The 23,531-nt window shown below is 37.4% G+C and overlaps 1 protein-coding gene across 2 annotated transcripts in view; it reads left to right on the top strand.

The window, feature by feature from the left end:
* Nucleotides 1-23,531, top strand: part of ptpn21 (protein tyrosine phosphatase non-receptor type 21) — a 32,448-nt gene that overhangs the window by 379 nt on the left and 8,538 nt on the right. The window contains exons 2-16 of one of the 2 annotated variants that reach the window (XM_079852524.1): nt 919-1,216; nt 2,315-2,484; nt 2,565-2,662; nt 5,400-5,467; nt 5,563-5,633; nt 8,688-8,775; nt 9,524-9,612; nt 10,914-11,001; nt 11,422-11,501; nt 12,182-12,289; nt 15,370-15,430; nt 15,804-15,882; nt 17,033-17,916; nt 18,656-19,207; nt 22,546-22,680. In XM_079852524.1, coding sequence (XP_079708650.1) covers nt 1,037-1,216; nt 2,315-2,484; nt 2,565-2,662; nt 5,400-5,467; nt 5,563-5,633; nt 8,688-8,775; nt 9,524-9,612; nt 10,914-11,001; nt 11,422-11,501; nt 12,182-12,289; nt 15,370-15,430; nt 15,804-15,882; nt 17,033-17,916; nt 18,656-19,207; nt 22,546-22,680 — 2,751 coding nt within the window. In that variant the 5' untranslated portion in view covers nt 919-1,036. The remainder of the gene's footprint in view (nt 1-918; nt 1,217-2,314; nt 2,485-2,564; nt 2,663-5,399; nt 5,468-5,562; nt 5,634-8,687; nt 8,776-9,523; nt 9,613-10,913; nt 11,002-11,421; nt 11,502-12,181; nt 12,290-15,369; nt 15,431-15,803; nt 15,883-17,032; nt 17,917-18,655; nt 19,208-22,545; nt 22,681-23,531) is intronic. The other variant, XM_079852525.1, reaches the window with a different exon arrangement.

Below are 23,531 nucleotides of genomic sequence, written 5' to 3' on the forward strand. Positions count from 1 at the left end.
GTTTGGATGCGTGCGGTTTTGCGGTCACTTGTTGCTCCAAAAGTTAGTCAGACATTTTTGGTGTTTGTTTATGTTTCGTAAATGCTAAAAAACTCATATATTTTAAATAATGACCGAAGGATTAAGAGCGTTGATGTACCTTTATAAAGTAAAGTGCTTATTTTTGACAGATTTGGGGGTTTAAATGGCCTGGAAAAGCCTAAATCACGCTCTTTTAATGTTTTGTTTATGTTGTTATTTTCAGTGTCATTAATAGATGAACCACAGTATAGTGTAGGATTGTTATATTTATATAAATGGGTCACTTTATTAATAACATAATTCGAAATATTATGATTGTATATTTGCATGATGGTGCATATTGACTGATCATTTCTTAACTATATGATCGTTTCATAACTATTATTGATCTCAATTATGAGTCAGGTTTTGAGTTGCGGAATGATTTCTGTATGACAGCTTGTGCACATGCATCATGTTATCTGTGTAAATTTGATTCATGTCATGCTTATAAAACCGGTTTTAATAAATGCACTATGCCTATAGCGGTTCTCAGCCAGGTTTTACTTAAAGAAGCAGATTTTAAATGTCCCTAACATCAAACATATATGTATTATTAAGCCATTTTGTAAATGCATAAACAACCACAGAAGTGTTGTTTACGTAACAAACACTAATATTAGTATTAGTCCTATTACTACTAAGTGACAGATGAATGTGGGTTCAAGCAATAAAGTGTTTTCTCGTCCTTCGTAAAATTAGACAGCCCTCTTTCTTTTGCCTCATGATTAATTGCATTTGATTATTTTTGCATTGTTTTTTGCCTTTTATCTGTGAGTCATCGCTGAGCAGATAAACACTGCTATCACTCTAAGCGGTCATTGCTAATCTGTTTTGCTGTGGTTTGTCTTTATCCAGGGACTCATGTGTTTGTCTTGTGGAGTCCTGTATAATCCAGCACCTCTCCATGGATTAAGCGCGGAGAAAAGCTGAATCAAATCATTCTGCTCGAGGAAGGTTGCGGCACCGGTTCAACATGCCCCTTCCGTTCGGATTAAAACTCAAGAGAACCAGAAGATACACGGTGTCCAGCAAAAGCTGCCTGGTTACCCGCATACAGCTGCTCAACGGCGAGTATGTGGAGTTCACGCTTTCGGTGGAGAGCACGGGCCAGGAATGTCTCGAGGCAGTCGCGCAGAGACTCGAGTTACGCGAGGTAGGCTGGCCGTCCTCTGGCTACGAAGACATCAACTTGGTTTAATCTGGTCGAAATCACCTTAACACACCATGGGCGTGTGTTTATTTTAGCTCGCTGGTGCCGTCTGGAGTCTAGGCTATTCTAGGACTGCAACCAAAATGCTGTCAAACACCCTAAATGCATGTGTGCCAAGAATTCAGCCTGGACTAAGTGCACTTCGTTTGTATGCAGTCATTTGCTCTTGAGAAGCCTGAGTGTTTTCCCCCGCAAAGTCAGATTATTACATCGCTATAGGTCGCGACATTTTTTCAAACATGCCGTATGAGTATCGCCCAGTGTGTTTAGTAGCCTAGAGTTCACTAGTGCAGTGATTTAATAAGTGGCTGCTATTTGTGTGCTTGCAGGAAATTAGATTTTAGAGGATTGAGATTAAAGCAGAATTAGAATTGAGACAAATGATCTTGTCCAGTTCAGCATCAAGATTGTATAAATGCATAAGTTAAAAGTGTATATTTTAGGTTCTGCCGTTTCATTTCAGATTTGGTAACACTTTGCAATAAGATTGCATTTGTTAACATTATTTAACTGCATTAGTTAACATGAACTAACAATGAAAAATACTTCTAAAGCATTCGTTAATCTTTGTTAATGTTAATTTCAGCATTTACTAATACATTAAAATTAGGGATGCTCCGATATAAACATTTTGGCTGATATCGATAATTCTTTATATTTGAAAGCCGATAACCAATATATTGGCGATAAATCTAAATCCAAATTTGTATATAATTTTTGAGAGCCTGATTATAAAAAACACAGAAGTCTCACCTTTAAAAACCAAGTCCTAAACATACAATTATAATGTTCTCATGATAATTTAATGTAGTCTATATGTCAGACTTGTCATATTTTCCTTTTTTGAAGTGATTCCAATCATATTTCAGGCAGTTCATGTTTGCATCTGAAGTGTCTCAGCTTTTAGCGTTGCCAAATATTCGTCTTACTCAAAGCTTAGAGAGTATTTCCAGTTGTTGAAGTCGAGCACGTGAATGTCCCGCCAGCCTGTTGTTTCTCATGAGTAAAAGAGCAATCAGTGAAATTCTGTTCATTCCCCAGATAACGTACTTCAGCCTCTGGTACTACAACAAACAAAACCAGCAGAGATGGATTGATTTGGAGAAGCCGCTGAAGAAACAGCTTGACAAGTACGGGCTGGAGCCGACCGTTTACTTTGGGGTGGTTTTCTACGTGTCGACTGTCACCCAGTTACAACAAGAGATAACCAGGTAAAGGACACGAACATGTCTGAGAGTGATCACATCAGTGCTGTTACAACGCTTTTACTCACTTCTGGTTTCTGACGCAGATATCAGTATTATCTCCAGCTGAAGAAAGACGTCCTGGAGGGGAAGATCCCGTGCTCCATTGAGCAAGCCATCCATTTGGCCAGCTTGGCTGTGCAAGGTATTTTTTTCCGATGTCATGTTTGGCATTTCAGGAATTTGAATGTAGTGAGATATCAGAGTTTATGCAGGTCTAATGCCCACCGTTTTCTGATGATTTAGTGATCGTTAATCTTTTTTGTGTGGGGCATTTGTAATATTAACATCCTTTTCGGTTGCTTCCATTTAAAGGAGTAGCTCACTCAAAGATGAAGCTCCTGTCATCAGTGAAAACACACAGTGATTGTGGTGGAGTTCGTCAAAAGTTTGGAACGATTGAGATTTAAGGCCCGTTCACACCAAGCACGATAACTATAAAGATAACGATAAAGATAACTATAAATGCGTCCACACCAGCGACCGATAACGGTCTTTTTATTTTAAGCACGCGCGCGCCCGGATGATCCAGATCCATTTTAAATGCGCGAGACCTTTAAATTAGAATGGATTCTGATTGGCTGTCAGTGTTTTATCGTTCGAGAGCTGGAAAAAAATCGTTCTGAAAGTGATCCCAACGATATCGTTCCTCATATCTTTATCGTTATAGTTGTGGTGTGAACTCTGTTATTCTTTAATATGGAGAACGATTTTTAGAATTATATCTTTATCGTTATCTTTATAGTTATCGTCCTTGGTGTGAACGGGCCTTTATTCATGTTTTTGAAAGAAGTCTCTTCTCCCCACCAAGGCTGCATTTATTTGATCAAAAATACCGTAAAAGTAGTATTACATTTTAAAATAACTGTTTTGTTTGAATATATAGTAAAGTGTAATTTATTCCTGTGATCAAAGCTGAATTTTCAGCATCATTACTCCAGTCTTCAGTGTCACATGATCCTTCAGAAATCACTCTGATATGATGATTTGATGCTCAATTATTATTTTTTAAGACTTTTTCTTTTCAGGATTCTTTGATGAATGAATAGAAGTTCAATGTACAGCATGTAACAGAAGCATAAATGTCTTTACTCTCACATTTGATCAATTTTAATATGTCCTTACTGAACTAAATTGATTATTTTTCTTCTATTTAAAAAAAATAAAATAATAATAATGGTAGTATTTCACAATTTCCACAAAAATACGAAGTAGCACGACTGTTTTCAACATTGATTATAATCATAAATGTTTCTTGAGCATCAAATCATCATATTAGAGTGATTTCTGAAGGATCATGTGACACTGAAGACTGGAGTAATGATGCTGAAAATTCAGCTTTCATCACAGGAATAAATTACATTTTAACATGTATTAATATAGAAAACAGCTGATTTAAATTGTAATAATATTTCACTGTTTTTAACTGTATTTTTGATCAATTAAATTCAGGCCTGGTAATGCAGAAGAGACTTCTTTTCTTTCAAAAAAATCTTTATTATTCCAAACTTAGTCATATTTAGGTATTCGGTCCACTAAAAATCCTGTCTTTTTTTATATAATGTGTAAGATGTTTTTAGATTTAATCATAACTTGATGTTGCAAGAGAACATTTGCTTTAACATTCCTAAGATAACGCTTGGCCAGTGTCTGGTTCACGGCTCTAGATACTCCATCATGAAGGTACGGTTTTATATTTCTACAGGCTGTAAGTCTAGAAAATCAGAGCACCATTTATCAAGCCGCCCAGCTTTAGCATTTACCCAACACAAGAGTCTCATTCGCTGATATAACCGACATCACTCACTGTCACAACCAGATAAACAAATCATGTCCCGACTGTATTTGCGCTGTCAAACGGCCTTTGTCTTCACTTGGTTTGTGTCATTTCGATGAGGCCAGGAGTTATTTTTGTGCACCAGCATTGCTGTGTAAGGAGGCTTCACGCGACGGTGATGCTTCGGATTGTCGGCATAGCTGTGAACATTTCTAGCGGGCTGATTAGACATGCTGTTAATGTTGAACTACTACTGTTGCAAAGGCTAAATCGATTCCTTTCATAACAAAACGTCTCTCAAGCTTTTCTAAATTTAGATGTGCTATTGCCCTGAATGTTGAAGATGATTTTGCAATATTGTGGGCTCACAGTCTTCATTAATAAGATCAAATAAAACTAGATTAAAAAGTTGGCTTGAGAAAGTTTGAAGTTTAAAGTAGTTTAAAGTTAAAAAGTTGCTAGGGTGATCTGGGTGGTTGCTAGGTGGTAGCTGCGGTATTCTGGTTGGTTGCTAGGGTGTTGCTAGGCGGTTGCTATGGTGAACAAATGAACAAATTGCAAAAAACTTCTGATTTAATTGGTGTTTTTGATAAGTCAAACATTTTTTATAAATCCTTGATAATAAGTATTAAACTCGTGCATCTTCAGATAATGGCTGTGTTATAATAATATCATTGAGATACTATTATAGTTTTTATTAATATATTTTGAATTAGTTTTTGTTTTTATCTTTTCACGATTTCATTTTAATTTAGTTGTGTTTTTTTAATATGTCTATATAGTTTTTAACTTTTTTTTACTTTTAATAATTTTAGTACAGCAAGGAAAACTAAATGAAAATGAGATGTTGCTTTGGCAAAATAAATGTAACTTTAATAAAGGAATATTTTTATTTTGTTTCAGTTAACGTTTATTTTATTTCAAAGTAACAAAAATGCCTTTTAGTTTTAGTTAACTATAATAACCCTGGATAATGTACATTTAGTTAACTGAAATATTAATATTAATTTATTGATATTAAATGTTAAATCAGTGTCATGTTTACATTATAGTTGGGGGCTTTTTTTAATCTAACACTAAATATAAGTTTGTCCATTGCTTCTAGCTGACCTAGGAGACTTCAATCGATATGATTCCCAGGACTTCCTTCAGAAAATTGTGCTGTTTCCAATGGTGAGTAACTAATCACTGAACATTTCAGTCTCTTTTCCCGCTTTAAAAACTGCAGGATATTTCATAAGCTTGTTCATTCTCTCTTCTTTTCTCAGCCATTGATACAGGACGAGAGGGTTGTGGAGGAGGCCACTCAAAAAGTCGGCATGCTCTATCAAAACTATCGGTGAGAGGCTGTAGTCATCTGCCAAATGTGCTTGTTTTCCCATTTGGAAAAGACTGAGATAGTTCGCCACTGTTTAAAGCCCGGGACTCAACAAACCGACGCCAAAGAACTAGCGCTGATGAAAGCCGACTGTGTTGTCGCCTCGCGTCGGGGGAAAAAGCTGCACTTGAACACACCGAGAGAACTACAGGCGACTGTCAGCTAGCATGCACGTTCGTGTAAATGAGACCACTGTCTATTTCTGCAGATATATTCATCTATATTCATCATTCAAAAAGGGAAACCGACGCTGCAGATACACACACCATAAACAAAGCAGTGCGTGCTTACCATTTTGAATATCATTCCTGCTAAACACTTTCTTTATTCCTCTCCGCTCATGTTAATATTGAAATATTCACCAAGGAACACTGACGTAACGTTAGAACAGCCTTCTATGTGTACCGGTTTGACTTCTTTGCTCGCTGTTTTGCTATTATTCTCATGCACTGACTCGTTCACTAAAGCCCTATTCGGACGGGACTAGTGTAACATGGGGAGGTGGGGTAAAGTAATAATTACCAGAGCTTCTCTGTGATTTTAGTCCCGTCCGAATGTGCATCTCAGTGATCATCATGGACAATGTCAGGAAAGATTACGGCGACTTCTGCCTTCAGTAAAAAGGTCTGGAAAAATGACCTCAGGTGACACTGATCCCGTGCGAATAGACCCGTTGTAAATATGTACATAAATATTTTGTCATTTCGTGTTTAAAAGTAGTTTTCCGCGTTTTTTTCAAGTATGGAGATGCTTGAAAAAGCATCAGTTGCGTTCTAGACGCTGGGACGAGTCTGTGGCAAAACTCAAGTGTTTCACACACACCATTCACATCAGAGAGAAGATCGACAGCACTTGTTAGAGGCACGAAACATCTTTTAGCGTTAGTGCCTATTACCAACACAATCCAATCTGAAGTTCATTAATACATCGTTCAACCGGACAGTTTTATATATATATATAAATATAGGTTATATGTGTTTGCGCACGTGATATCAGGAAGCAGCGTAACACACACATGACGACAGGAGTGACGGCGGTGTGTAAATCGAGTTACTCTCCCACTTCTGCTAGTTTTACTGAGATCTCTTATCCTGTACGAATTGGCCATTAATATTACAGACGTCCTGTCGTAAAATTACATCACTCCATCTACCTTGTTAATCCCGTCCCAATAGGGCTTAAAGGGATAGTTCGGCCAAAAATTATATTAAACCCATGATTTACACACCCTCAAGCTGTTCGAGATGCATATGTCACACACAATGACGAACACATTTTCAGTTATTTTAGAAAATGTCTTATATCTTTCAGTGGTTATAATGTGAAGTTATGGGGTCCACCTCCTTCAAGTCCCAAAATGTTCATGCATCCTTCACAAAAGTAATCCATCCGGCTCCAGGGGGATAAACGAAGGCCTTCTGAGGGTGGACCCCATAGCTTCACATTATAACCACTGAAAGATCTAAGACATTTTCTAAAATAACTGAAAATGTGTTTGTCTGAAAAAAGATTGACATATGCATCTCGAACGGCTTGAGGGTGAGTAAATCATGGGTTTAATATCATTTTTGGCCGATCTATCCCTTTAAGCTGATCAGCCAATCAGAGTTCTCTCTCTCACCGACGGCGATTCAACATGTCGAATCGGCCGAAAAAAAGCCGACGGCGTGGCTTGGTGTGTCCCGTGCTTAAGGGAGGTTCAGTTAGGAGTCTTCGTGATTATCAGATGTGTTCAGATGGTACTTGTTAAAGGATTTCAAAGGCAGCTGTCAAACGCCTGACATGACTTATGACCAGTGCTTTGGACTCATAAATGCTCTTGGCTTTCCTGCAAAAGTTTTGTTTGGAAAAGATCCTTCAGAGCAGGTTTGCATGTGTTCGACACGTTAGGGCTGGGACGTGTATTGAAATATTTGCAAATATTGTCCTATTAAATTGCATTATTTCAGGCAAATATTTCAATACATGTCCCAGCCCTGATGTGTCGAACGCATGCAAATCTGACAAATTTTTTTTTTCGAAACTGCAGATGCAGATATAAAATAAATCAGCGTTCTGAATCATGGTTATTTAATGCACTTTTTACTTGGCCATTATGTTCCCTAAAGAGCAAGTCTTTAAACTAGATTCACAATCCTTCAAGAGCATTACAAAAGATGTTTTTAATTAGGTTTAATTTAGCTTTAATTTAATAAAATTACATTTTAATTAATCTCACATCATCATTTGAGGAAATTTCTTATCCAAATGTAAAGTCATCAATGTGTTAAATGAGAAAGGATCAAATAGACATAACAAAAAAGTAGCTTTAGAAAAAAATATTTTATTTGATTCAACATAGAATTTATTTCACAAACTTTTAGGCTTTTAGGCCATGATTTTTTTTTCCCAGAAGCTGCATCTGAATTGGTATTTAGATATGTTTACAGACCGTTTATTGTAGATCAGTGGTGGCATGAATTAATTTACACTGCAATAACAACTGCATAAATAATGCCATGAGATTAAATGCGTATTAAAGGGATAATTCACTTAACTCGCCCTTGTGTCATTTGTGTAACATAAAAGAAAATAGTTTGGGAAATGTCTCAGTATTGTTTTTGTTTTTTTCATACAATGGAAGTCAGTGTTAACCAAAACAGTTTGGTTACCAGCATTCTTCAAACGGCTGATTCATTTAGGAATGAAGTAAATAGCTCTCTTTATAAATAGGCCATTGAGTCATTGGTTCACCCGATTAGTTTAAAACGCGATTTCATTCAGAAATGAAAAACCACTGTGAACTTATTTATTGAAATGTTGTATAAAATCAGTATCACATTTTTGTACTTGTGATATTTGGGACAAAAATGTCATGCAGCTGAAATATCTTTTACATAAATCTATGTAAGCATTGCAGTCCTCTGACATTGTTTGTTGTGTAATGCACCATAAGAATGAGGAAGAGCCTGATAATAGCGATCAGATGACCGCAACATTGTTGAGTGTGATCTTTGTGTGTGTGTTGTTTCCCAGAGGTCTTTCTGCACCAGAGGCGGAGTTACTCTACATGCAGGAGGTGGAGAAGATGGAGGGGTACGGTGAGGAGAGTGTCCAAGCGAAGGTAAATCGGCAAAGGAGAGCCCATATTTGTTTTGTGCCAAACCGTGCACAGGAATATAAATCTGACTGTTTAGTTAGAAAATATTCAGTTTACCTCATAAAAGATTCCCTTGACACATTTTGCAATATCCAGTACTAATGCTGTCAAAACAAGAAATATAACAAGGGCTGATGAATAACAGTTGTGCACAAAATGAATGCATACACTTAAAGGGTTAGTTCGCCCCAAAATGATGTCATGTCTCATGTCATTCCAAACCCGTAACACCGTGTCCTAACCAGACGTGATGTGATAAGATTTTATTAAAAAATATCTTATTTTGTGTGTCTTATGGGTTTGGAACAACATGAGGATGAGTAAATGATGACGGAGACTATCCCTTTAAGAAATTAATTATGTTTAATACAGAAACGCAGTTTAATTTAACAGTAAATGATGGAGAAGGAAACTTCTGAACAAATTTATTAGTGGTATTTGTTCAAGCATCACAACACTATTCCTCATACTTGATATTATTGATTTAAAACTACCCCTAAGTGTTTCACTTTGATATAAATCTGCTTGTTGAGAAAGATATGGTAGATTTTTCTAAGACACCAGGCTTAAGTTTTTCTTCACACAAAATTGATGAATTGCATCAGTTACAAAAATAGAATGGTTAATAATCGTTTTAAGCTATTGACAGCCATTTAAATGAATAAATATTGAATGCTACTGTATTATAAGCTCCTTCCGTGTGTCTGAACAGGACACTCAGAGCACAGATGTGATTATCGGCTCTTGCCAGGACGGGATTTTTGTCAAGCACAAAAATGGGAAAGCACCTCTCATGTTTCGGTATGTGTGCATGCATTTATTTTTAGTACAAAATGTTATGTAGGGTAAATATTGCTGTTAATTACAATGTTTTATATTGCTGCATATAAATAAATATATATGAGTAAATATTCTTACTTGTGGTAATGTAGTGAAACAATGTGTGCAAAACATTCCTTGATTACTGTAACTAATAGTGTTGTTTTTGGCGGCCTGTTTTAGTTTTAGTCTTTGAAAAAGCTGTCATTTTAGTTTTTATTAGTTTTAGTCACGTTCATACTCTTTTTAGTCTAGTCAAGTTTCAATCGACTAAAAGTCTGAGTATTTTAGTCTTATTTTAGTCAGAATTATCCATGACTATTTTCGTCTAGTTTTAGTCGACGAAACCTGATGACATTTAGTCTAGTTTTAGTCAATGAAAATTGTATTTTAGTCTCTTTTTAGTAATGCAATTCTATTTAACCCAGTCAATATAGTATTTCAAACAAGGTTATCTTATATTTAGGGCTGTGACGGTGGCATTTAAAAAAAATAAAAAAATTGAAATGTTTATTTGAGCAATTCCGTCAAAGAAACAACACACATTTTTATGCATGTAAAGCATTGAAGTAAATATCATAAGCAGAGAGTAGGCTCGGTTTCTTTTCGTTTTGAATTGTTTTGTTTAAAAGTAGATGATTCAAGCTTTCTACATGGAATAACTAATGGAATATTGTTAAATTCGCTGATAATCGGGTGACCAGATCGCAGACCAGAATTCAAAGCCGACAAAGCTTTTATGGGCTCACGCACAACTCTCTCATTCGTCGTGACGTTATAACATTTCGTCTCGTCTCGTTTTGGTCAACGAAAATGAAGAGACATTTTAGCATAGTTTTTATTTTGTAAACCACATTTAGTCTCGTTTTTATTCGTCAACAATATTGCATTATACATTTAATTATAGTCATTGTCACATGACCAGCATTTACGTTGTGTCTCGTTTTCGTCAGGTGATAAAGGTTCGTTGATGACGATATTTAGTCATAATTTTCGTTGACGAAAGCACTAGTTACTAGATTTATTTCTGTATTTTACTTTTTCTTTTTTGATTGTCCTCATGAACAATGGCTGGTTGAAATTTTTGGTTTCTCTTATTGAGGAACAAATCACCCTTTATCAGAGCAAAAATAAATAAATATAGAGATTTATATCAGATGTTGCCCAAAGGCCGTAACTTGTGCACTAATGCCCTAGTCCTCAAAAGGCTGTTTATCGTATCGTGTTTTTAGGTTGTGTATTGCTGTCATGTGTCTGACTCGAGCTCTTCATTGTTTCTGCAGGTGGAATGACATTAATAATATGACTCATAATAAGTCCTTCTTTGCCCTGGAGCTCGCCAACAAAGAAGACACAATCCAGTTCCAGACCGTAAGTCTGCGTCTGCACCGTCTCAGACAGTTCAGATGCTTTTCTTTGCCTGAAATAACTGAAAGACTTAATTAACATGGAGTTATGATGAGAACCTTTAGCATCCATGGAACCTTTCAAATGCACAAAAGGTTCTTTATGTTGGAAAAACATTTCTTTTTTTTTTCTTTTTTAAATGTTCTTCACAATAAGAAAAAAAGGCTCTTAACAAACCTCCTTTTTGGAAACTTTATTTTTAAGAGTGTATCACAATAATGCCCATGTGTATGTCCATTTAATGTTAATGAATAGATCTGTAGCTGGCCTTTAAGGAACGCCACTCATTTAGGCCCTGGCCCTGGGCCCATTTAGGCCCTGGGACTCATAAGTCAGTGTCCTAGCCTGATTTGATTTAGTAAAAATGTTCTGGCTCTGTTTCAGGAAGACATGGAGACGTCCAAATACGTGTGCAGAATGTGGCTGGCGCGACACAAGTTTTACAAAGTTAACAACAGCAGTTTGTAAGTTTATGTGTTTTCTGTGGTGTGTGTGTGTTTTTGTGTGGGGTGCACTGATTTTTTTTTGGCCAATACGATTTAAACAAAAAAAAACATAGCCTTCATTTGTCTCTTTCCTCTAGAAAATAGTTGTAATGTTGTGACTAAGTACTACTAGATTCATTACTAGATTGGTTCTGTTGGTGTGAAACAGGACGACATTATAGGAATAGTAAAAGTAAAACTTCGTAATTTAGGAAATCATTTAACCAATGTACACTACCATACACAAGTTTTGGGTTGGTAAGCTTATTGTTATATGTTGATTATATGATTATATGTTTTTGAAAGTCTCTCTTCTGCTCACCAAGACGGCATTTATTTGATCAAAAATAAAATAAAGGTATATACAAATTTAATTTGTACAATTTGCGATTTAAAATAGCAGTTGTCTATGTGAATATACTGTAAAGTGTAATTTATTCCTGTGATCTCAAAGCTGAATGTTCAGCATCATTACTCCAGTCTTCAGTGTCACATGATCCTTCAGAAATCACTCTAATATGGTGATTTGATGCTCAAGAAACATTTCATATTATTATCGTTGTTGAAAACATGCTTTTATTGGCTGCTAAATCAGTGCATCTGTAGTTGTGTCTCTCTTTCTCTCGGTGGCTTCACCGCTGTCCGTTTGCTGTCTCCAGAGAGCTGTCTGATGGCCCGAACTCTGAGGGCTCCCAGAGGTCCATTCTCTCTCTTTCATTTCCTCGCTTTCCAACCCTCTCGCGTCCCTCTGTGCCTGCTGACAAGGGGTGAGCGTTACTGCATCACTGCTCAGAGCCTTCTCATTAGGGCTGGGAGAAAAAATCAATTAACCTAGCTATCGCGAATATTAGTCGATATTAATTCAAATTCAATTGCTTTATTTTTGTCCTTGCTTGTAGATGAGGTTGACCGAAGTTAGCCACTTTCGTTCCAACAGAGGATGAAATGTGTCGTTGTCTATGAGTGTTAAAGCATAACTCTCACCAAAATGTCTTTTTGTGAATCTACCCGAGGCAAACTTTTGTTTAAAAGCATAATTAGGATGGAAACGCCACTTTTAAGTTTGACCGTATTTTCGTTTTTCGGTCAAATTGCCTTGTGAATGGGAGTGCTTGGGGCACGACTATGATAGCGTCAAAAGCGCTATTTTTAAAACACTAAGAAGGCTCGACACAACATGAAACTTTGCTGGAAGTATCACCAGGGGCTCTACACATGAACTCCAGCATTGAGAACATTGTTTGTGTACACAGAGTTTACTAAAAAAGAAAGATTTTGAACAACTCACCGTCTCTGTGTCCGCTGGCATTTTTACAGTCAAAAATAGTCGATCTCCGAATGCGAATGAACCGACTTTGAATTTTAGTTTTGTTTCTTATATGAGGATCCTTTTTCAAACACAAGGTCAATATTGATTTTCACTAACGACAAAACAACAAATTATCCATGATTTTTTTTTTTATGGAACTAAGCTTTAGGAGATTTCCATCTTTACTCTCCTCCCTGTTACGCTGCATTTGGAGATCGACTATTTTTGACTGACAAAGTGCCGGCGGACGAATACACAGTGAGTTGTTCAAAATCTTTCTTTTTAATAAACTCTGTGTACACAATGTTCTCAATGCCTAGAGCCCCTGGTGATACTTCGAGCAAAGTTTCATGTTGTGTCGAGCCTTCTTAGTGTTTTAAAAATAGCGATTTTTGACGCTATCATAGTCGTGCCCCAAGCACTCCCATTCAAAAGGCAATTTGACCGGAAACGAAAATACGGTCAAACTTAAAAGTGGCGTTTCCAATCTAATTATGCTTTTAAACGAAAGTTTGCGTCGGATAGATTCACAAAAACACCCTCGGTTGCATTTTGGCGAGAGTTACACTTTGAGTGACGTAATATCCCAAGTGTTCGCGTGGAAGAGACATGAGACTGAACGCACTGAAAAGCCCTCGCGCTGCTCGTATATAAGAGAGAGATAAGACAATAGAGCTGCACCATTCATCTTTTAAAGACTGTGATCTCGATTCAAACACACACGCGATCTTTCAATTTGTCGGTCTTTTAAACTTTGAATAAATCATATCGCAACATTCAAAGCTGAGAGTTGTTATGAAACAACTTTACAAACAGTCTTTTCAACCTCATAATATCATTATTTCTGTGATACAATAGTTAAAATTATCATAGAAGTACTTGGATAAAAGTTTAAAGTTCAAATATGAACACTGATGTCTACGATAGCGATCAAAATCAGCTTTTGATAGAAACTTGGTGCTTAAAATAACGCATTTGTTCGATTACGATTACAAGTGACTGTTAAAAAATGTATTTATTGAAGAGAATGTAGTCCTGTATGATGCTTCTGAAATAAAAGTCAGAAAGACGTGATTTGTTTTTGTAAATATGACTCATCGTATACATCATGTGCAGTCTGTATAAGTGTATGATTTAACTTTTCTCGATGGTCTATTGTTAAAAAAATTGCAATATCGAATCGCAATTCTAAAAAAAAAAATCGCAATACATATCTTGTCGGATATGATAGTATCGAATCGGGAGATATGTGTATCGTCCCAGCCCTACTTCTCATGGGCTACAGAGTGACGGGGAATTCCTGATAACTACCTTTTTCTTAACTTTATTTTTCATTTAAATGAAGATGAATTATAGGCACTAACCCCTGGTTTCACAGACAAGGCTTTAGTCTAGTCCCAGGCTAAAATGCATGTTTGAGCTGTTTTAACTGAAAGCAACTTGCCCTGACAGATCTTAAAATATATCAGTGGCATTGTTTTGTCTCACACCAGTAATGTTTTTTTTTTCTCTAAGGCACGTTTATTAAAGCTACTTAAATGTCCTAATTAAGCTGAGGCCTAATCCTGGCTTAAAGGATTTCTTATTACTCATTACTCATCCTCAAGTTGTTTCAAACCTGTATGAATTTCTGTCTTCCGCTGAACACAAAGGAAGATGTTATGAAGAATGTCGATGACCAGACAGTTGATGGACCCCATTGACCTCCATTGTTTATTTTTCCCTACTATGGAAGTCAATGGGGTCCATCAACTGTCTGGTTACTGACATTCTTTAAAATATCTTCTTTTGTGTTCAGCAGAAGACTCATTTTCATTGTGAAGTGAACTATTCCTTTAATCTAAGCCCTGTCTGTGAAACCAGGTCTAAATCAAATACTACAATCTTTTATAAATATTTAACTTCACACTATTTTTGCATTACAGCATCATAGTGATGCTGCAATGTAAAAAACATTGCAAAATATATTTAGTTGTCATGAAAATGTCACAATGCTAATTCAGTGCCAAACTTAACCCATTGCTTTTTTGTAGGGCTGCACGATATTGAAGAAAAATACGATAATGCTTAAAGTGTGTAAAATAAACTTAAATGATCTATAACCTACATACGTGTTTCACATTCTTTTTATGACAAGAAAACATCCCTACAACTTCTGACAGTGTTATTTTAACATCAGCGTAAACCACGGGGTGCAGGTTATCCTACATTAGAGTTATTAAACAACAGAAACTGAATAATAAATGTAAAAATAAAACACTGCTTAGTTTTCACTGTATGAATTAAATATATACTGATTCTTATTAAAGCTAAAAAAGTTATTCAGCCGAGAGCAGTGAGTGATTTTCTGTCTTTTGTTCACGACCCCAGTTATTGCAAGCCATTGCGATATTCATATTGCGATATTTCGATATATTGTGCAGCCCTAGTTTTTTGTTACCATAGTGAACCGCTGTGTATGTGAGGAATACAACTTTGAACTTTATTACTCTCTGGTTTATTTCAACTGGTCTTTTATTGTCTTGTGTTTTATTACAGACAAACTCAGCCCGCTCCTGTAAACCCAGTGAGGCGACGGTCCTCCACGAGAATGTCTCTGGTCAGCATTATACCGGTTATTCATGGACTACACAACAGTTTTACAATGGAGCTTGTTCTGTAGGATGTTTCTGGAGTTTGTTGGCTCTGCATGATCTCATGTGGTTAACTGTAGCTCTTATTGCAAATCCTTAATAGAGAGCTCTCTTTTAAGGCAGCATCCTAACTGAAATGAGCATCATGATAATCTAATAAGCATAAGAAACTGTATACAGTCAACTTTTAATATAATTATGCTGCCTAACTTTGAAGCAGTTCATGCTGTCGGTGTGCCTATATGACTCTAAATACTGTCTGAGGGAGTTCACTAGTTTTGAGGCAGATTTAATGTGTCCTGCTGAATAATGCTGCTTTTGTTTTGTCGTATGATGCAGCCAAAACCGCAACCCTACATGATGGCACCTCAGATGCACTTTAACGGCCATTACCCCGAACCATACACGTCTTCGCAAGGTAAAACAGGCCGAAAATGCTCTGTCCGTTCTTATTATTAAACCTTATTGTAAATGGGGTTTAAAAAAAACTAATTTAAAAGAGAAACAAGTTTATTTTTTCTGACCCCACTGGCAGATTATTTTTCTTCTTGATTTATAGGAATAGTTCACTTTAAAAATTAAAATTCTGTCATTTACTCACCCTCAAGTTGTTTCAAATCTGTATGAATTTCTTTCTTCTGCTGAACACAACGGAAGATATTTTGAAGAATGTGTGTGAATGATGACAGAATTTTATTTTTTTAAGTTAACTATTCCTTTACGCTTAAATGGAAAACAAGACTTAAAATCATTCTCAAGTTAATGTATCTTGATTTTTAAAAAAGTTTAGATATTTGTACTGTAATAGCTGTTCACAAATGATCTAATTTGTTGCATAGTTTAAAGGGTTAGTTCACCCAAAAATGAAAACTCTGTCAGTAATTACTCTCCCTCATGTTGTTCCAACCCCGTAAGACTTTCGTTCATCTTCAACACAAATTAAGATATTTTTGATGAAATCTGAGAGCTGTCTCACTCCTCTATTGGCTTCTATGTTATTGAAACTTGCCGGCCCAGAAAAGTTAGTAGAGACATCGTTAAAATAGTCCAAGTGACTACAGTGGCTCAAGCATAAGTTTATCAAGCGACGAGAATACTTTTTGTGCGCAAAAATAACGACTTTATTCAACTCTTCATTGTCTTCTGTGTTTCTCTGAGTGAGTTCACGTAGTGTAACAGCGCAGCGCTTCTGGGTTGTATGTCAGAACGTAGGCTCAGTATTGGCCGACGCTGGTCATGTGTGTGATGCGTGTGATGCTGGCCAATAGTGAGCCTACGTTCTGACGTATCGATTACCTAGCAGCCTATGAGGGAGTGAGCCAGCTCTCAGATATCATCAAACATATCTTAATTTGTGTTCCGAAGATGAACGAAAGTCTTGAACAACATGAGGGAGAGTAATCACTGACAGAGTTTTCATTTTTGGGTGAACTAACCCTTTAAACTCATGTAACAATAATATACTGTATAATAATGATATGTTACATTACTCAATGTCATGCCAATAAAGCTACTGATTTCACACACAAAAAACAAGACCCAAAATACTGACTCTACTTTTCCTACAGATAATCTTTACATCAACAACCAGAATGGTTTTTACTACCACTCCCAAACCAGTCTGGACCGCTCTCCGCACGAGTACAACGGGCGGATCCGCAACGGCAGCGTTTACAGCGCCCAAAGCACCAGCTCCCTCAACAACCCACAGCATTACCTGCAACCCTCGCCCATGTCCTCCAACCCGAGCATCACAGGAAGTGACCTCATGCGACCAGACTACGTGCCTTCCCACCGACACAGCGCCCTAATCCCACCGTCCTACCGCGCCACGCCCGATTACGAGACCGTCATGAGGCAGAAGAACCTCGGTATGATCCCGCCCTCCGAACGCCAGAGCCACTCCATGAGGAACCTCAACATCGGAAACTCGTACGCCTACAGTCGACCGGATCCGCTCGTTTACAGCCAACCGGAGATCCGCGAGCACGGAGCGGGCCAGTATCCGTTCCACCTCAACTACAGCTTCCACAGTCCCTCTCCGTACCCCTATCCCACCGAGAGACGGCCCGTGGTGGGCGCCGTCAGCGTCCCCGAACTCACTAACGTCCAGCTCCAGCAGGCACAAGAGTACCCGGCGCCCAACATCATAAGGAATCAGGTTTACTGGCCGCCTCCACCGTATCCCTACCCTCATCCTCGACCCGCCAACAGCACCCCGGATCTGTCCCGTCACCTATACGTCAGCAGCAGTAACCCGGATCTCATCACTCGCCGCGTGCATCACTCAGTGCAGACCTTCCAGGAGGACAGTCTTCCCGTGGCTCACTCGCTGCAGGAGGTGAGCGAGCCTCTCGTCACGCCTCGCCGTCCTCACATGCACAAGCGCAACTCCATCGAGATCGCCGGGCTGGCGTACGGACTGGAGAACATGAGGCTGAAGGAGAGGAAGGCGAGTAGTGTGACGTTATACACATTAAAACTATTTATATATATACTATTTTTTGCTTGTTGTATTCTACTCATTGAGAGCTTTCAAATTACATATGACACACGACAATATGAGCTGTATGATGTATTTGACACATTGCAGTACATAGTGCAAAAAAGTATTTCATAAATTATGAAAACTTTTTTTTTTTTTACTGCCGGTGGTACACTTCAGGTTTAAGGGGTTAAACTATTTTCAACAGCAGTTTGCTAATTCTTAATATCTAATTAAATAAGAATCCTAATATTTATGTAATTTTATTATAATGTAATTACTAGCAATCTTCATGTTCAGGATTTGAACTATACTTAATTTTATAATTTTATCCGTCAGCTACCCATGTATCTCCATCTTTTGTATGACGTAACGTCGTTATTCACATAAAAGCAGTATTTTACAAATTCTTAATAATTTATATTTTTCATTAAAAAGCATAAATCATACAATTATTATCTAAGACTCAAGATTGAGAAAATTCATGGGTATTTAATGCGTTTAACTTCAGGGAGACGCTATACCATTTAAAATTGTTTTCAACAGCATTTTGCTAATTCTCAATAAGTAATATAAATGTATACAATTACAAATGCTTAAAATTATTGGATTTAATTGTTATTAATAATCTAAGATTCTAATTGAACAATATTTGAATAAATGTATTATTATTTTAAAAAGAAACATTTTTGCATCATCTACCCAGGTGTCCGCATCAGCGGCCGAGACTCCGCCCCCGGTTGCCCAGGCGATGACCCCTACGGCATCTGGCTCCGACATCAATGTCGTCCTGGAGGTCCCGAAGCCTGAGGACGGGGTCATCAAGGAGGACGTGTTCTACGGCCACAAAAAATCCCTGTCCGACGCCACGATGTTGGTGCACAGCAGCGGTGAGGAAGAGGAGTTTGAAGACGACAGCGGGCGTCACACACCCCAGTCTCAGGATGCTGTGGGCGGTCCTGAGCATCACATGACACCGCTGGAACGGTCCCTCATAGAGCCGCCCGCTTATCCGTTCAGCCACGGTATGGACACTGTCCCGACGGGCTCTCTCGCGTACCAGGCCCATCCAATCATCCGCAAACCGGAGGATGTGGGGCAGCTTCCCCCTCTTCGAGAGCCCGGACACATGATGCCCTCGGTTTCAGAGGGGGATCTGAGCGGACACGGGCGCTTGAGACAGAAGAGAGACCTCTTTAAGAGACCCGTCTCTGACGTTCCACCTGCGAGAAGGAACATCGATGGCCTTCCGCCAGCAGTAAGTGCACGAATGAGCAGATTTGAATCAGAATTACTTAAAACAGGGGTTTCTTGAGGGAACTACAGGTTTGTGAGTTGATCAAAAGCTAATGATTGGTTGTGTGACGGTACACTTAAAGGGATATTTCACCGCTGGAAAGACGAATGTGTATTTAAATTGGGTCATTTATGTAGTAGAAATGTGAAATTATTTTAGAAGTTGGCGCCTTCTAGACTGAGAAAAGCCAGAAAATGTATTTCTGGCTCATGTGGATGAAAGACTACAACTCCCAGAATGCACTTGCTTCGCTGCCCTACGAGGACACTCCCAAGCCACACCTACCGGTTACAGAGGGCAGTATCGGGAGAAATGATACAACAAGGTTACTAGTCGACTCGAAACTGAAAAGACGGCGTTTTATGGTGAGATCCCCCTATGGGCGGGTTGAAGACATGCGGAACGAGCTCCTCCTACTGGCTGTAGTCTCTCGCCTCTGGACAAAAGAGCCTCAGATGAGCTAAATGACGTTTTTTGCGTCATCTTGAGGTTTTTTTCCAGACACAAAATACAGAAATCTCTCGTCTCAGGGGGACATGAGGGAGGGAAGCACGGTCACTCGAAAATACCACCGGGTTTCTACTGATACAAAGCTTAATGCTAATCGGTGAAGTATCCCTTTAACTCACAAGATGTTCACAGGAACGAGATGAGGCGCTATTTTGACGCTTGTGAGTCGCAAGTACCAAAATGAGTGGCTTACTGCGCTTAAACAGGCAAAAACATAAAAATTAGGGCTGTCAAACTATTAATCGCGATTAATCGCATCCAAAATAAAAGTTTGTGTTTACATAATATATGTGTGTGTATGGAGTATAATTATTTTCTATATATAAATGCACACACATGCATATATATTTAAGAAAAATGTGTTATTTATATATAAAATATTTATATATAATATAAATATATATACACAGTATATACATGCAAATATTTCTTAAATATATACATGCATGTGTGTGTATTTATATATAGAAAATAATTATACACCGTACACACACATATATTATGTAAAAACAAACTTTTATTTTGGATGCGATTAATCGCGATTAATCGTTTGACAGCCCTAATAAAAATATTTGTCAAATTGACTATTGGCGAGTATTCAGTTGAACAGTCAGTTTTGGAACGTAAATAGTTCAGAAAGATAACACGTGTTGTGTAACAGTATATTGGATCTGTGCATAAACTCTTAAAGTGACAGCAGTCTAATATTAGACAATGTTAAATATAAACATAACAAGATAAAGAAAATCACTCTCTGCTCTTGATTGAATTACTTTTGTAACTTTAATTGTAAGCATTAATCTTAAATTAATTAAATCTTATTTAATTTTTACATTGAGGACTATCCAGTGTTATTATTTACATTTGATTACTTTAATTTCTGTAGTATTTCTTACCAGAATACTAACCTACTATTAGACCCACTTGAAAATACTTAAAGGCGTGTTTATTTTAGGGATGCAACGATACCATTTTTTCAGAACCGATCCGATCCGATACCAAAAATTCTGAGTATCGGCCGATACCGATCCGTAACGATACCAGCGCAGTTTTTTTTTTAATCAAGTAGAATTTCTAGAACTCTGTGTTGAACTGATAATAAGAACTGAAAAAAGAAAAACAACAAAAAATATATGATCATAATCTGACATAAATGCTATTATAAAATAGATTAGTGGATAATTTAGCAGTAAAATGTAGTCTAGAAAAATCACGAGTGCACAATAATTGTATAAAATCTGAACATTTTGTGAAAAAAAATGTTTAGTGGGGAACAAATTAGAGACAATAAGTGTAACACTAAATCTGGTAAAACTTTACACATTGCTCTTTGTATTGTTGTAAAATACATTCATGAAAAACAAGATACAAATCAAAAATAGCAATTATTTTATATCCTACTATAAAATTTAGACATTTTTTAAATGTATAGCACAGCTGTTTAATGAGGTAGCAACATAATAGATAGGACAGAACAAGAACGGCTATTGATAATCTTTCATTGCCTCACTGTATTATGATATGAAAGGCTCCAATACAGTGCACAGATACGGCACAGAGCGCTTATGCGCATCCCGAGCGCAGAATGATGCGCTTGAAGCAACATGAGTCACAGCGCGCAGCGCGTCGAGTCCGCATTGAAAAGTTTAAAGCACAAAGAAAATACATATTGATGCGTAGTGTATTATACAGTATCTATCTATGCAATAGTCTATTCAGCATTTTCTTTTAACAGTTTTAAATTTCAGTTACTGTGCGCGTGAAGAACAAATAGTGCTCTCTGACTTTACTCCAGTGTTGAGATCTAACAGACATCCGGGGTAGAAAGTAACATGATTAAGGTATACAGCAATAAAGTCCAGTAAGATAAAGTTGTTTTATGCGAAACCATAGACCTTTATCTACAGATCAAGTATAATAATAGTAACATTGAATCATCTTGGAGAGAGTTTCATCGTGTTAACTGTCGTAACCGAGCGCGACGCGCTGTTTGAGTGCTGAATGAAGAATGATTGACAGCAGCAGCTGAGGGAAACGTTTACGTGATCTTGAATTTAACGACTTAAATATTAATTTATATCTCACATTATACTATATAATGGCTTCAGAACACTTATAATATTGTGCACGAAAACTTATGGTGCTTTATAATGTTTGTGTGCCTTTTGTGGGGCTTAACAATAACACTGAATAGTATACGCACAATATCAGATTTGGATCGGCCTCGTCTGACCGATACCCGATCCGCCAAAAATGGCAGTATCGGAGCCGATGCCGATACTGAGGATCGGTGCATCCCTAGTTTATTTCACATCTCTCTTTATTCTATTGCATTTATTTGTGCTGCTGTTTGCAATTTGTTTATTTGTTCTTATTTTATTACCGACTTTTTACTTAAAAGTCGGTATCGGCAGGTCACACTTACAGATAATCGAAAATCAGAATTGACCAAGAAAATTGCAATCAGTGCATCTCTAATATCATTTGCAGATATAAAAAAGATCAATTAGAGTAATTTGATAAAGGAAATCCAAACTGATTTGTAATTGCATATGATCCGACTGGCGAGGCTTTTATTTTAATTTCGTCAGCATGTAGAATAGGTGTTTGTACACTGGGGTGAGCCCAGAAACGTAACTTTATACGCATGACTTGAAGAATGCGGCCCAACAGGCCGGTAGACCTGAAAAGCTGCATTCTGCCAAAGAGCCACAGCTGTATCTCAGATCCCGATCCTCAGACTCTGTTTTCCTCTCTCGCTCTCTCCATCGCTCTCTCCGGATATGAAGGGCATGAAGAAACGCTCGGAGGTCAAGAAGGTGGGACCCCTGAAGCTGGCGGCTCTGAATGGCCTGACTCTGTCCAGAATGCCACTGCCAGATGAAGGGAAGGACGACCCAGAGAACGCGTCTAATGATGAGCGGGTAAGTTCTGCTTTCAGTTTGAGTGCTGGTGGTGGACTACTTACTTATTTACTCATTAATTTGCTTATTATTGCAAACTAACTTTAGCTGGACAATAACTTTATTCTAGAGCTGCTGTAAAGCCAAAATCTCTGTTACTGTAACTTCCTATTATCACTGTAAAGCTGCTTTGAAACAATCTTTATTGTTAAAAGCGCTATATAAATGAAGGTGACTTGACTTATTTACTTACTACTTTTTATAATCACGGAAAATGATCATCTTTTTCGGTAACACTTTATTTTACAGTGTCCTTGTTACATATGTTACATGTACTTACCATAGTAATAACAATAAATTATGCATAATTACATGCAACTAACCCTCAACCAAACCCTAATCCTACCCTAACCCTATAGTAAGTACATGTAGTTGCTTAATATTACACAGTACTTGAATATATAATTACACTGTAACAATGACACCTTAAAATAAAGTGTAATCTCTTTTTCTATTTTTGGAAATAGGAGGAGTGTTTATTAATAAATCAGGTTATTTCCTGGTAGTGAGGTATAAACATTAATAACCTAATAATTAGTGTATCTGACTCTTGAGTATTCCATTTATTATGTCTGATGTGACGTTAAATAAAGCATTAAAAACTGAAGAGTATTTTAACATTTTTAATTCACATTTGTTGAAATTTATGGACATTGTTACATTCAAAACTGCACAATTTATGTTTAAAGGTAAAGAAAATAACTTACCTTGTAACATACGTGAGATGTTTCATGAAAGAGACGGGGGATATCATTTAAAAGGACATTGTGTGTTCAAAGAACCTCTTGTGTGAACTACTGTTAAAAGCATGT

This window comes from Squalius cephalus (assembly GCF_949319135.1).
Source record: "Squalius cephalus genome assembly, chromosome: 20".
NCBI lineage: Eukaryota > Metazoa > Chordata > Actinopteri > Cypriniformes > Leuciscidae > Squalius > Squalius cephalus.